This window comes from Ictidomys tridecemlineatus, unplaced genomic scaffold (genome assembly GCF_052094955.1).
Source record: "Ictidomys tridecemlineatus isolate mIctTri1 unplaced genomic scaffold, mIctTri1.hap1 Scaffold_95, whole genome shotgun sequence".
Lineage (NCBI taxonomy): Eukaryota > Metazoa > Chordata > Mammalia > Rodentia > Sciuridae > Ictidomys > Ictidomys tridecemlineatus.
The window spans coordinates 681143-696326 of NW_027526166.1; the positions used below are offsets into that span (position 1 = coordinate 681143).

The following is a 15184-nucleotide window of genomic DNA, read 5'->3' on the forward strand; positions in this document are numbered from 1 at the left end:
AGCTGAGCCAGCATCAATCAGATTTTTGACTGTACACATAGTCCAAATCAATTGCTCAGACTTGGCATTTTCACATGTTAAGTATTTCTTCCTGACAGACTTAGTATCAAATTTTCATAAATATATGTAATCTGGGCTGGGGATGTGGCTCAAGTGGTAGTGCGCTCACCTGGCATGTTTGCGGCCCAGGTTCGATCCTCAACACCACATACAAACAAAGATGTTGTGTCTGCCGATAACTGAAAAATAAATATTAAAAAATTCTCTCTCCGTCTCTCTCAAAATAAATAAATAAATAAATAAATAAATAAATAAATAAATAAATAAATAAATAAAATCTTAAATTTGGAGTTAAAAGTCCACAAATCCAAACATGTCCAAAGTCAAAATTATATGTATCATTTCTGTTAAATTTAAGTTGCTATAGGTTTTGTTTTTAACTTGCATTAAGTATCCAAACAAATTACCTTTGTCACCATTCTTTAAAGTATATGTGAGGGGAATGGATCAGGGGAAACACATGATAGTAATTGATCTTTTTTCTTTCTCCACAGAATGACAGGCAGAGACTTTTTCTCTTGTTTCCCAGAACTCTATCCCTTCCTTCTAAAACAGCTGGAAGCTGTAGCCAGTACAGTGGACAGGTAAAAAGTTTTTCAGAAGCCCATGATGATTTCTTCTGTTAAGAGTTATTTTCTGCCAGGTGCGGTGGTACAGGCCTATAATCCCGGCAGCTCAGGAGGCTGAGGCAGGAGGATTTCGAGTTCAAAGCCACCCTCAGCAAAAGTGAGGTGCTAAGTAACTCAGTGAGACCCTGCCTTTAAATAAAATACAAAACAGGGCTGGGGATGTGGTTCAGTGGTCCAGTGCCCCTGAGTTCAACCCCTAGTACCACCCCCCAGAATCCCCCAAAGAAGAGGGCTTCCAGTCTCATCAGGGCAGTTAGAGAAGTTCATCGTTGCCCTTTCAACCACACCCTATCACTGGTAGTGGGATTTTTAGTATGGACATTAGAACATGTGCCATTATATTCTGCCAGGGGTATTTGCATATTGTGTGAATATATGTGAATAGTCTGTAATAGGAAAATAAAATTATATCAATGAGTTTTTCTTCTGTTTATGATACATTTCCTCATATTAGTAGTTTGTGCAGACAGACTTTGGCCCTAGTATGTTCATGCCTTAAATACATTTGGACACCAAAAGTTTCACATTTCATACTCAAGAGTAGTAGACTCTGCTTAAGCAAATGACTGACTTAGAGAAGAAAATCATGTGCAAGAGCCCAATCCCTGATTTTTCCTAGAGTTTTTTCCCTTTTGATGAATACTAGGAAGATATGAAATGAATGGAGAAAAAAGTGAAAAAAAAGGAAAACTCAAAAGAGTCTCACTTCATATACAGAATTAATTAATTACTTAATGAGAAAGGGTTTGAAGATAGTGCCTCAATTATTAAAGTTCAGATCTTTTGTGTACATCCACTTTTTTTTTCAGTGATCTGGGGCAATTGGACCATCACCCAAGCATGTTCCTGTTACTTTTGGTGCTGGAGAGACTGTACCCCTCCCTGATGGATGGCACCTCTTCTGCTCTCAGCATGGTACCTTTTGTTCCCTTCATTATGAGGTAGTATCATCCTAAGTGAAAATACTGGGGGTGGTCATGGGAATTTTGTGAGGATATTTTAGTTTGTTTTTATTTCAGAAATTATTATATAATAAGAGATGTTAATTAATTAGTTTATGTTTTTCCTTGGAAGGGATCTTGTATAGACAGGAGCAGGAGGCTTATTGCCCCTGTCCCAGACTACCCTCCAGTGTTTTAGTGGAAGGTTCTTCTCTCCTGGGTGCACCCACTGTGTAAATAGTGTTTTCCTTGGAGACCTGCCTGCTAATGGGTGTGTGGTACTGATACAAGGTACTCTTTTGAAAAACATAGCCTGGGTATTTGCATTATCCCTGTGTTGAGCTCACCCAGCATGGTGCAGACTTGCTCCTGGCATATAGCCCCTGTTGAGCAGTTCAAGAGGACATCAGGACACCTGGTTCTTCACTTGGAGGAATGTGCTAGGGCATGCAGGGGTGGCTTGTTGATGGCAATGCCATGTAGTACAAGTTCCCACTCATCTCCTTCAAGCTTGGAGTGCCTAAAAAATGAAACATGAACATAGAATATGCATGGAATTCAGAAACAGGCTTTCCTGCTTCGGGAGCCCATGGCCCCAGTTTTCATTTTGGATTAAACACCACAATAAGCAGGCCTTCAAAAAGTATTCACATTTTCTTGAGAAACACTCTGGAAGCCTATAGTACTGGTTAACTTTTACCTTTCTGCTTACTTCTTGACAAAACGGCAACTTCATTTTATTGTATCCACTGAAAATTGAAATGGACTTGGAGCAGAAGGATAAGAATACCAAACTCAAGAGAGTGTGTTTATTATTTATGTGGTGCTCTGGGTTCTACTTCTGGTTTCACAGAGCCGACTTATGCAGTTTATTGTGAGAAACCATTAAACATGAGATTCTGACGTGTGATTGCTGTGGCCATTTGCTTGCAACAAGTCCTGGCTGTGGCTCTGTTATCTTTGATCACAGAGATGACTCACTCAAGCTGGTTTTGTTTCCTGATACACAAAGTTACCAGTCTCCTTCATTCAGCATTTGGTGATTCATTTTAGGAATTTGGGTGGTCAGTTTTACTTTCAGGTTCCCTTTTATGACTATCTGGGGGAAAAAACCCAAGATATAGTTTTAGAAAGTTAATGTAAGGGGGAAACGCAGAGAATCCCAGTGTACATTACAAACAAAAATATGCCATGGAGGGCTGGAGATGTGGCTCAAGCGGTAGCGTGCTTGCCTGGCATGCGTGCGGCCCGGGTTCGATCCTCAGCACCACATACCAACAAAGATGTTGTGTCCTCTGAGAACTAAAAAATAAATATTAAAAATTCTCTCTCTCTCTCTCTCCCCCTCTCTCATTCTCTCTTAAAAAAAATATGCCATGGAACTTGGTCATCAGTCTGTGTTGAAAACATTGTTTGCAGGAGTTTTTTTTTTTCTTTTTTTTTCTTTTTCCTATCAGACTATGATGTGTTGGATCCTGGAAGCCACAAATTACTGCATTAAAAATATCTTTCTAAACTTATTTGTTTACATATAATCAGAATGCACATACTACTTATTATCTTAAAAGCAAATATTATATACAACAAAATTGTATTAATATAGAAAATTTAAATACTACTTTGGAGCTACTGTACTTAGTGTGTTTTTTAAAAAACAAAAACTAAAAAGACACAAAGTAAGAAGTTTTTAATCATATTGTCCTGATGAAAATGTTGTAGTCAATAGTTGCTTTCTGCCTGAATACAGATTTATAGTGCACCACCAGAGGAGAAGCTCTGCAGTGGATTCCTTAGTTGGTCAGTAGGCTGGGATTCATTGAGGGTACGTGTGTCATAAAGCAATGTTTCTCAAATTTTAAGTTATAAAGATACCACTTGGGAATCTCATGAATTCTGATTCAGTAGAGTCTGGGATGGGCCTGAAAATCTGCCTTTCAAACAGACTTCCGGGTAATATGATCCTGCTGGTCTAAGGACCACACTTTGAGTAGCGGGATTACATTTGGAATATTAAACACCATCAGAGTCATGTACACAGAGACATTTAATAAACTAGACAGGAGTAGGGTCACACTTGGATGTACTTGGTTAGGCTATTTAAGGAGTTTTATAAAAGTAGATTTTGACTCAGGAGTGTAGAATAAGCAAAGATGTATTCTGAGCAGAGAGGTCATTAGAAAAAAGCCTGCTTTTTTTTTTTTTGTTTACCATGACTTCTAGAGGAGGAGTTTTCACTCCTATTTTTCCCATTGAGGAAATTGAGGTTTAGAGAGTGAGCCAGTTGCAGAGTTGAAATTTGAACCCAAGAGTGCAGGGCTTTGTCAGGAGTATTATATGTACTCTTTCTATTACACCAAAATAACCAGCTCCCTTTTGAGTTGCCATGCACTTAAGCCACATTGAATGTGCCTGTGAGGCTTGAATGTTATGCAATGAAGAGAGACTGAAGACTATGTCTCCAGTCACTGCATCTGAATACAGGTTGTTTTCAGGGTGTATCCATTGGTGAGATTGCGCATCATTTTGCTTTTCCAGTACTAAAGGTTAGTTGATTGGGTTTATCAGCCATATGTAATCAGACACACATCTGTGGGATGGTGGTCCATGGCCAAATACACTCTTGTCCCTTGACCATCTACTGTGGTAAATGGAAGGAGCCTAGATTAAAATTAGAATATCCAGTTCTGAGTAGCATCAATTTGCTATAGCAACAACCTATGCTACCCCAAAATGTTCACTGGGGAGATGAACTATAAGTGGATCTTTAAAAAATAGCAAATTTGATAAAAATGCACACACTTGATTTAATGACCTCAGAAAACATTACTCATTAAGAATGTAAAAGATTGATTATGAATCCTATTATTCCAAAGCAATGTTTGTGGTTCTGATGAAGACTGAGCAGTTTTGATTTGGGGTAGCTGTTGAAAATATGGATGTACACATGGGAAATAGGTGGTGTTTTATCTTGATAGCATCCTTAATGGGAACATAAGTACTTAGAAGAGCTCTCATTAGACCCAAGGATACTCTGAATCTAGCTAAAGAGAAAATTTTCAGGTAGTGGGAGTTGCACAGTTGCTTTGACCATACTAAAGTGAATCCTACAATGCAAAGATGATTAAAAGCCTAACAACAGCTTTTATTTCCCTTGATTTATGTATGCTTACCTGCTATTTCTATCCTCTCTGCATTGCTAAGTACCATTTGTATTTTTAGTCCTTTGTTCCACATTTAAGAATATATCCAAGCTTAAGGTTTTTGTTGTTGTTGACTGAAATATTAGAAATCTCTGGTTTGGATTTTCTAGTTGCGTGTATGTGCTTGCGTGCACACAGTTATAATTGTTGCAACATCTTAGGACAGAAATAATTATATTAATCCCAACATCTTGTTTACAAATTTTCTTTAATCCAGTGTATTTTATGTGCCTGATGTTTTGCTGGATCCAGGTCCGCAGTCCTTTAATATATTAATATGATAACTCCGATTTAGGACTATTCACCCTTCAGTTGAAATACCACAGAGCATAGTAATTCATGTTTTCAAAGGAAATGTGTCTGGCTTTGTGACACGCTCACTAGTGCCCACTGTCTGGGGCTTTCTAGACACTAGAAGTCTTTTCAGAGACTAAAATGTCTCCTGACATGCATCTTTGAATTCCTTTTCACAGGCAAGTTTCAAGTTTCCCTTGAAGAACTGTAAGAAACCACATATGCCCCAAACCTAGGATCCTGGAGTCTTGAACAGAGCAAAGACCCAGGACTCAAAAGACTGGGTTCTGTCCAGGTTCTGCCATTTACTAGTTGTGACACTTGTACAAAGCTCTTTATTCTCTGCAACAGCCTGGTGATCTGTTTGAGGGAGCTGGGGCAGTTGGGAAAGTGGCTCTGTTGCTGAAAACTGAAATTGGAGCATCTGATTAATATCTGTGGAGAAACTCTGTCGTTGCCTTTCATTTGCTTTTGTGGTTGCTTTTAAAAGGTCTTCCCTCCCACCCTCAGCACTACACCTTTGGGCTTATTTTCATTACAAATGACTTTCAGCACCTCTTTTTCCCAATCCATTTTAGTCATTGTTCTCTTAAAGAAGTTTTCAGTGTAATCTACTCTTTTTCTGACAAACACTAAAGTACAAATAGCAATACAGTCTTAAACACATGGTATAGGAATTACCTATAGGGACCTATGTAGTAGAAACTTGTTTAGATGAAATATGAAAATCTAGCTGACAAAGAATGGAAAAATACATGTTTTATGTATTTTTAAAATATTTCATGGAAACTTCCTCTCTTATAAGAGAGGAAGGTGGGAATATAAAAATTGAGAGAAAGGATGGGAGAGGAGGGGAGGAGTAGTGGGGATAGGAAGGGCAGCAGAATAGAATAGACATTATGATTGATGTATGTACATTCCATGTTATCTATTATATGTCAAATTACATTCTGCTGTCATGTATGACTAAAAAAAAAATAAAAATGAATCGTATGGTTAAAAAAAAATCCTCTGCAAGATTACAACCCTCCCCCCCAAAAAAAATAAAATAGTTGATTTTTTTAAGATTGTGTCATTGGGAAGTAATATTGACTCTTGTTTTGTTTTCTTTGAAAGTTATATAATTCAGGTATTACCACTTTAGTCCTTACCCAGGCTATGAAGTGAAACAGCTCATTTTCCACGGTAGTGTGTTGGGGCTTTTGCAGGAGGCAGTAGCTGACTTCTCCTTCTATTTGTGATTGTAACACTGGAAACTCTCCTTCAAGATTGCACATCAAATTTCTATCGGCCATATTCCCAGCATCCTTGTAGATAAATAAAGGACAAGGTTTTTTTTTTTTTTTACAGAGAAATAAAGAAGCAGAGTGGCTACAGCACTGCTGAGCTGGAAGTCAGAAAAGTCCTCATTTTCTGTCCATCTCAGCTCCGGATCACCTCCCCTCCTCTATAGCCTTTGTCATTAAACCTCTTTTCTTGCCATTCATCACAACTGTAATGTGCTATCATGCTCAGTCTCCCTAAGTAAATCTTAATCTCTTTGCACACAGAAATAGTTGTGGGGTTTCTGTGTTTTTTTGTGGGTTGTGGTACTTTTCTATAATTTGTTTGGATGCAGAGCTAGACAGAGTCACGTAAAAATGAATCAAATTTTGAAATTGTGACTTTTTGTCTGAGCAGTTGTGTATCTCTGAAGTACACAAGGGATTCCTAGTCCTACTATATTAGAGCCACATTTTGTATCCCACTGGTTACTAGTTATGTAGAAAAGAGGCCCTGATAAGTTTCATATTTTACCTAGCTTTTGAGGAATATTATGTTCTAATATAAGCTCTGACATTTTGTTTATATTGTGACTTCCCCTCTTTGACCCTGTTTCCTTTTCTGTCAAATTAAGATATTGGCCTTGTTGTTACCTAGGTCTGCTCTGGCCTCATGAGCCTGTGACCTGAGACCTTCCTGGACTGTAAACTTCTCTCCCCTGATTGCTTTTTAGGGACTCCTGTGGAAGCCCATCTTTCTGTCCCCTGCTGCATGTTTTAGAGCCATATGAGAGAAGCCTGGATTGATAAGAGTAGGAGAGGGGGTATTTTTTCTGTTTAAAATCATAGAATTATAAGTAAGCCAAAACAGGTGGAAAAATCCTCTCAGATTAATGCAGCTTGAATGGAAGACTCATGCAGGAGAGCCCTGTGTGCTTCAGTGTGATGGGAATAAATAATTCTGCTTATGAAATAGTGCTCCTAAGTTTGCTTATTAAGAAAAATTTTAGAGAGAGGAAGGAGTTGGTAGTATAATGGAGAGAGAGGGCACTTCCTTAAATATATTTCTTCAATATTCAGTTGATAAATGTGTATATGTAATTTACGTAGGGCAACAATGTATCCTTTCAACATATGTATACATGTATACAGAGTTAATAATCAGATCAGGGTAAGTGGCGTATCCACCACCTTATGTTTCTTTGTGTTGGTAACATTCAAAATCTGAGAACAGACTTTTTCATCCTGCTTTGGCATGTCTCTGCTAATAAACTAGAAACTCCTGAGGCTAGAAAAGAGACATCATGGCCTATGAGTGAGACCACATACCTGTACCCAGATAAATGATGTGCAAGTGAGCCCAGAATCATGTCAGTAATTTGAGGAAAGTGTAGGATGGGAATGTTATGCCTGGGGCCTACAGAAGGATTTTTCAATAGAAAAGAAAATATTTTATTAATGACCAAACCAGTTGTGTTGATATCAGACTGGATCATTAAATGTATCACTTGCTGAGAACTAGTAAGGATTCCCAAAGAATAAGTCATGCCTGAGTCACCTCATTGTTAATGCGATTACTAGGATGGTGGATATAGATAGTGCAGCTTTATTTAATATTTGATTTACTTAAATGAAAACAGACTAGATTGCATGTTTATCAAATTTGTGTGTGAAGTAAACATTACAGGCAAGGGAATAGAAAATCAAAATAGTTTTCAAGCATAGGCATGACAAACACAATTTCAGCCTTGTGGCCGTTACCTCTGTGTGGCTATTACTTCTGTGTGGCTGGAGGGGAAGGGTTCAGTTGAAAGCCATATACTCTAGTTTCCATTTAATTTGTGATGTGTTGTTTTTGTTTGATTGTTTATATGTCTGATATAGTCCATAATTGAAAAGTAATATTCAAAATAGCTTTAGATTGATGGGCTGAGACTATCAAGATAACATTTAATAGAGATATGTATCATATTCTGATTTTTTCAATTAAAAAATCATACACATGCAAAATGAGGGATATCTGGCTTCATGGAAGTTTTTATGAAAAGTAAACAACAAAAAAGTCTTGTGGAATGGGATTTCCTTGTGACCTGTGACAATTGTAGTGTGACAATTGCCACTTTTTGATAGCAGAGGCAATAATCCCCCTGAACTCCGTTGCTTAAACTAAACCCCACATTATTCTGTTTATTATTCTGCTCTGGGATCCCCATTTTAGAAGGGTCATTGATAAACTAATATTTATCCAGGCGAGGTGACCAACATAAGGAGGAAGCTAAACATCTGGAAATCATTAGAATGGAGAAGACTTAGAGGCAACGTGGTGATTGTCTTTACATACTTGATTGTCTTTACATACTTGAGGGCAGAAGGCACACAATTTATTTCTTTCTTTTTTTTTCCTTCTCGATAAAATAGTTGGAGATTTCAGCTTTTAATATAAAAAAGAGTTCTGTGAAAGTCAGCCTTCTCCATCAAGGACATAAAAATTTTCCTAATACTGAGCTGTCCATAGTGTTTGAGGAAAACTGATCATACGTTGAGAATATTTTCTGAAGGGTTTCTGCAGTGTGTCTGTATTTGGGTTAGATGACTATCCAAGGCATCTATTTGGGATGTCTTATTTCAAAACAGTGGAACCACTCGGAATTTAGTAGATTCTAAATGGGCAGTGAATTACATGTTAGAATCTTCCTTTAATGGAAGCATATTTGATGCATATTTGCAGATTTTTAAATGGATCTTCAGTTTCCCAAAGAAAGGGGTGCAGTTTTTAATGTGGCCTGCAAGGTTATGGTGATCTGCTCCTAAATGGTGCCCTCCAGGAATTAATTCACCTAAATTTAGCTTCTAAATAACTTCTATAACTTTGTTCTGAAAACATTTTTTGGCCTATGTGATGTTATGTCTGAAAAGCATTTCTTATTAATTTAATTATCTTTTTTTTGTGTGTGGTTGCTATATTTTTCTCTATTCCAGTTGTTGGCTTCAGCCACATTTGTTTTCTGAGAAGCATAAGAAACATCTGAGTCTTTGAGAAGTTAGAGATGCTTTTCTGAATTGATTGAAATAGATAACTCTTTGTGGTCCAAACTTACCAGAGGAACTTTTTGAACGGAGATCCCTGCAGAGAGAGTAGCAGAGTCCTCAAGCCTTGCCCATTACAAAAGTAGAAACACCCAAGAATAGGGCTTTCCCAGTACTGTTAATGTAGAATATCCTCTTCCCCCAGCATAGAATTCCCAGACTCCACCCTTCCTGTGGTTACCACTGATTTCCAGGAGGCTTATGGAAACAGGGTACAGGAAATGTGTCTCCCTACACCATCCTCATTTGCTAAGAGTTGTTGGTGAAAGAAGGAACCTGCTACCTTATCAGTCTGGAAACCCTGACCTCTTGGTTTAAGTAGTGTGACTGTGTGACACCAGGCCAGGCTTTGGGCCAGATGTCAAGGTGAGATGTTCATTTCTGCTCAAGGGGTTTTCAGTTGCTCACTCTTCCTCTTTGCCTATAGACTAAATTGTGCCCACTCTTTTTTTTTTTTTTCACAGACATGTCAATGACCCCAGTGTTAGTTTCTTTGAGGCTGATTGTATCACAGGGACATATATTTGAAATAAAGCCATGAGACTTTGGTGATGGCATTTTAGGACTTAAATAAAGAAGACATAGAAGCAGCATTTGGAAGGTTCTTTCCCAGTGCTGGTGGAATCACACTGGGCAACTGCCTACTCTGCCTCCTTACTGTGGCTTTGCCTAGTTTTTATTTGGAGAGCTGTGCTTGTGGCCTTCCGAATTCTATGTAGCAGTAGCTGAGGTTCAGCATGTGAAATGAAATCATGTTTTTTGTATTCTATGGCTGTTTGCATAAAAATATACTCTGTTGTCTGACACCAATTTTTTTCCCCTCTTGGTTCCTAAAGAGGGCCCAGCCAATTTCATCTCTGACAGATCTCTTTAAGACCTTTTTCTAAGTATGTCTTTGAGCAAGAGGAATGAGGAGTTCACCTCTTATGGAATGCATTGACAAAGCAAGCTAGAAAAACAAAACTTGTAGGGAAGAGCTTTTCTTAAATGTTATCTGTTACTTTAACAGGCCAATTCAGGTCATGTTAGAACAAGTTATTTGATCTGCAAACAATCTCATTCTTAGGTGAAATTTCTGACAATGATGATAATCTGTGGCCTATTGCTGCCATTCACTCTAAAATTTAGAATCCAATCAGTTGATTGTTGGCTAAACATTCCTTGTGTACTTAGTGGTGTTAGGTCTTGGGCAAAATGCTAAGTAAAGAAAAAGGTCTTCATCCTCAAAAAAAAAATATCCAGTCTAGCTGGTGAGATAGAACAACAGCCTATAGGCCTGACCATGTATATTAACCACTTCCTTATAGGATATCTTTTCTAAGGATAAGGCTTAGTGGGTTCCAGAAAGTCCAGAAAGCTTCCTCAAGTAGCAGAGCAGGGGAAAAAAGAAAATTCAGCTTGCCATCTCGAGGACTTTTAGAAGTCACTCATGGTGATTTCATGTGAGAACAAAGTCAGGCCATGCACTCTGCAGACAGTGGGGCCCAACAAGGGGGAGATTGTGATAGAGCTTTATGATTCATAACTTGGAAGTCATCATAAAGAGCTTTGCTTCCACTTGAACCATGGGTGACCCAAGAAATTCACAAAAATAAATGGCTTATTGTTTAACAGGAGAAACCATTGATATGGAATAAGAACAGTATTTGCCCCAAAGACGGCATTTTACTCTTGTGGGAATACTGAATAGTAATGGGGGAAAGTTTAAATTTAGTAATATTAAAATTTTTAAATGCTTTAGCAATATTTTTCCAAAAGGAACTGTCATTTTCTTGGCCATAAATATTTTCTCAAAAATAGTAGACAAGGTGCTCAGCAGGCATTTTAAATTATAACTTAAGGATTTCACAGTACCAAGTTCCAAATGCTGACAATATGCAGTTTTTTTATCCTATGTAGTAGGGATCATTTTAAGTCCAGAAGTATATATGTATATTTTTCTTTTCAAACAGATATGAATTAGGGAATAAATAGGCAGGCAAAGATTAATTATAGTAGGCTTCAAATGAAGACATGGAAAAATAACATTATAGTATGTTTTGGTTATCTTTCCCTGACTGGCATAGTTTTTTTCTACTCTGCTTCTGAGTCTTGACCCTTGCTAGACTATAGTACACCCTCCTGCCCAACCTCATTCTCAGGGGACAAGTTCAAAACCCCCACTGGTGCCTGAAACTATAAAGTACCAGATCCTACGTGTACTATGTTTGTTACTATAATACCACACACTATAGCTGTAACTTGAATTGTGGCAGAAAAACTAGCATGACTTTCTTTTTTCTCTCTTTAAAGTTTCACAGGGACTACTTCATTTGTTCTTATCATAAATCTTACCACCAACCTTATTATTCTCTTTCCTTATTAAGTTGAGAACTTCTACTTTTTAGGAATCATCTTATCTTGGGCATATCTGAATTTCAAGCATCACTGTTTTTATGACTTGAACACAAGCACTCATTACTGCCATGGTCAGTCTGATAAGTGAGGTGGCTGGCTGTTCACAGGTGGGTAGCATCTATATTGTGGATATGCTGCACAAAGGGCTGACTCACGTCTCTGGTGGAACAGAGCAGGGTCGCATGAGATTTATTCATGCTATTCAAAATGGTACACAAACTAAAACGTATCAATTGTTTATTCCTGGAATTTTCCATGTGGTATTTTTGGGCCATAGGTAACTGAAATTGCAGAAAGCAAAACCTCAGCTAAGCAGGGACTCCTTCATTTATAATCTAGTTAAAACAAGCTTCATTAGTCACATTGGCTGGACTAGATGCATTATGACCTGCATGCTTTTGCTTGTTCCTCCTTAGCTTATTTTTCTCACTCACCTGGAACATTGAGACATTCCGCTGCTTGTCTCCCTCCAAGCCAGTTACAGACATCCTCTTTTTTATAGTATATGTTCTCTTTTTTATGTTTATGATCAAGAAGTTTATTTATTGGCATTGGAGAATGTTTGCACTATTGCATGACTACATGAATTGAAAATATGTAAAATATATATGAAATTGGATGGGCCCCTCTCATGGAAGAGAGAAAAGAGTAAATGGTCATAGGTCAGCATTAATAAGCATTTGTTTTATCATGTGTTCTCATATCACTTGAATTTGTGACAATTCTTCATCACCATTAAATATATTTACTGAGGGCCTGTTCTGTGCCCTTGTCTAACATCCTGGGTCTCATCTCTTGTTTGAAAGAGAAGAGAGGTCTGCAGTCCATCTTCTGTGGTCAGATGTTAGAAAAAGTTCTGTGTTCATAGGCTCCTACTTCCTCCCCTCCTAATCATTCCTCAGACTACTGCAGCCAACTCCTTCTACCACTGCGCTGAAACTGTATCTAGAAAGGTGAAATTGTAGTGACCTCCTAGTTAAAAAAGCCATTGGATGCTTTGCAGTCATCTTTTTTGGTTTGTATCTGGAGTTGACACTATTGCAAACTTCCTTTCATATGATACTCTTTCCTCAGTGACCTTCTCTGGCCACTTCTTTCTGCTTCCTCCTGTTGCCTTTCAGACATTGATGCACCTCTTTGTCCTGCCCTCAGCCCACTTCTTTTTCGATCTTATGCACTCTGGAGTTGCCACACACCTACACTGATAAGTCAATTCTAGATCTGGAACTCATAGAATCAAATGAAGCTTGCCCACCCCCCTGCCCCCCACCAACTGGGAATTAAACCAGGGGTACTCTACCACTGAACCACATCCCCAGCCCTTTTATTTTATTTATTTATTTTTTGGAGACAGGATCTCACTGAGTTGCTTAGGATCTTACAAAGTTGCTGAGGCTGGCCTCAAACTTGAAATCCTATTACCTCAGTCTCCCAAATCACTGGGGTTATAGTGATGTACCACCTATTGGACAGCTTCTTCTGCCTGTGCCACAGGCACCCATAAGTTAGAAGTTTCAGTTACCTTGGCACACTGAGGGCTGAACATCCAGTCCTCTCCTCGTCACATGTAATGCCTGACATCACACTCCATCCACCTGGCAGAAGTTCCCTTCTCCAAAGAAAATGATGGAATCTGGACTCACAGAGGCTTCTCCACCGTAACTGACTGCTCATGCTTGCTCGGTTTTCTTTTCTTTTATTCTCTTCCTTCTCTTCCTCCTCCTTCTTCTTTCTCTTCTTCATTTTTTGTCCCTCTAGTGCTGGGAATGGAACCCAGACCTGATGCCTGCTAGGCACTGTACCTCTCAGGGGCACTCCACCACTGAGCTACACGCCCAGCCCTCCTGCCTACTCAATAACAAAGGAACATTTGTCTTTAAAAATATATATATCACTTTCTTCCCAAAGCCCTTTAGGGAATGTGAAATGATTTTTTTTCTTATATTGATTATCATCAGTTTGAGGTAGCAAGTGGCAGGCATTGGTAACTTTCTTTGGAGATAAAAAAAAAGATGACACTCCAGAGTCCAGAAGGAATAAATCTAATGTGTCCACAGTGAAAAAATGACTGTGGAAGGAGTCAGGGACTATGAGTCACTCACTCAACAGATATTTATTGGGAACATCAAAGTGTCAGGCACTAGAAAAATGCAGTGTTGAGTCAGACCCAGGGTTCTGTCATGATGTGCTGTGACACTTCTTGTCCCTATCTTTTGTACTCTGATTTTTTCATCCTAATTAGTGATTAATGATAACAATTAGCAAATGTTTACCATGGGCCAGGTACTGTTTTAGAACCTTACACATACTAACTCATTTAATCATCACAAAAGTCACTGTGAGCTTATTATCATTGTTATTATTACTGAGGGAGGGCAAAGGCTGGGCAGAAGAAAATTTAGAAATATGCCCTACCTCAGTCTGCTGGTAAGTGATAAGGCATGGATTTGAATCCAGGTGATCTGACTCCAGAACCCATCTGCCATTGTCTTGGCTATCCTAACTCCTCACCCCATAGCAAGTCCTTCCACTAGCTACCCATGATGCTCTGTGATGTAAGACAAGCTAGTTCTCCACGTGCCAGAGTTAACCTGTGGTTTTGAATAACAAATATTTAGACTTTTCTTTCTTGAAACACTTGCCCCCTTGGGCATTGCATTGGCAGTGGTCTCTTTTTCTAATCTGAAATCCACAGAAAAAGAAGAAAAAGTTGCAGTTAGGTCCAAGTGGTTGTGACAGGTTGCTAAATAAAACTGGCTTAACTGAAATTCTGAGAATTTCTTACAAAAGAAAATTTCCTTAGTATAGGAAATCATGGGTCATTGCAGTTATAAGTGTCTTAGTAAATAGAAAATGTGGCTTGAGGCTAAGAAGCATAAAATCTTAATGAGATTATTTGTGGGTTGCTATTTATGCATACCTTTTAAACCATTAAAAAATGTTTCCTATCTGTCTTCAGTGTGTCATGTTAAGTTTCCACTGTTGAAATCTTACATAATTTTGAGAATCTCCAGAGTTGCTAAAAGGAAAGAAAAAAGCAATAGTAACAAAAATTTATGTAGAATTTGAAATTTACAAAGTACTTTCACATACAGTAACCTTTCTGATCATCCCTGTTTTTATTCTCTTAAAAAATAGAATCACAAGGCTTTCAATGAAAATTTATAAAATTACCTATGTTTTCTTATATGGTAATTCTGAACTGATTTGGAAAAACTCAAATCTGAATCAGTGATGTGTTTAAATTACTAATGTTACTCCAAATTGCAGGTGGTAACTTTGAGGAACTTCTCTGACAGATACATGACAGGAGC

General features: G+C 38.2%; 1 protein-coding gene across 2 annotated transcripts in view; it reads left to right on the forward strand.

The window, feature by feature from the left end:
- LOC144374913 (tRNA (32-2'-O)-methyltransferase regulator THADA-like) overlaps nt 1-15184 on the forward strand; it is a 74442-nt gene that overhangs the window by 54675 nt on the left and 4583 nt on the right. For both annotated transcript variants that reach the window (XM_078037651.1, XM_078037650.1), the window contains exons 5-6: nt 555-644; nt 1499-1630. In XM_078037651.1, coding sequence (XP_077893777.1) covers nt 555-644; nt 1499-1630 — 222 coding nt within the window. The remainder of the gene's footprint in view (nt 1-554; nt 645-1498; nt 1631-15184) is intronic.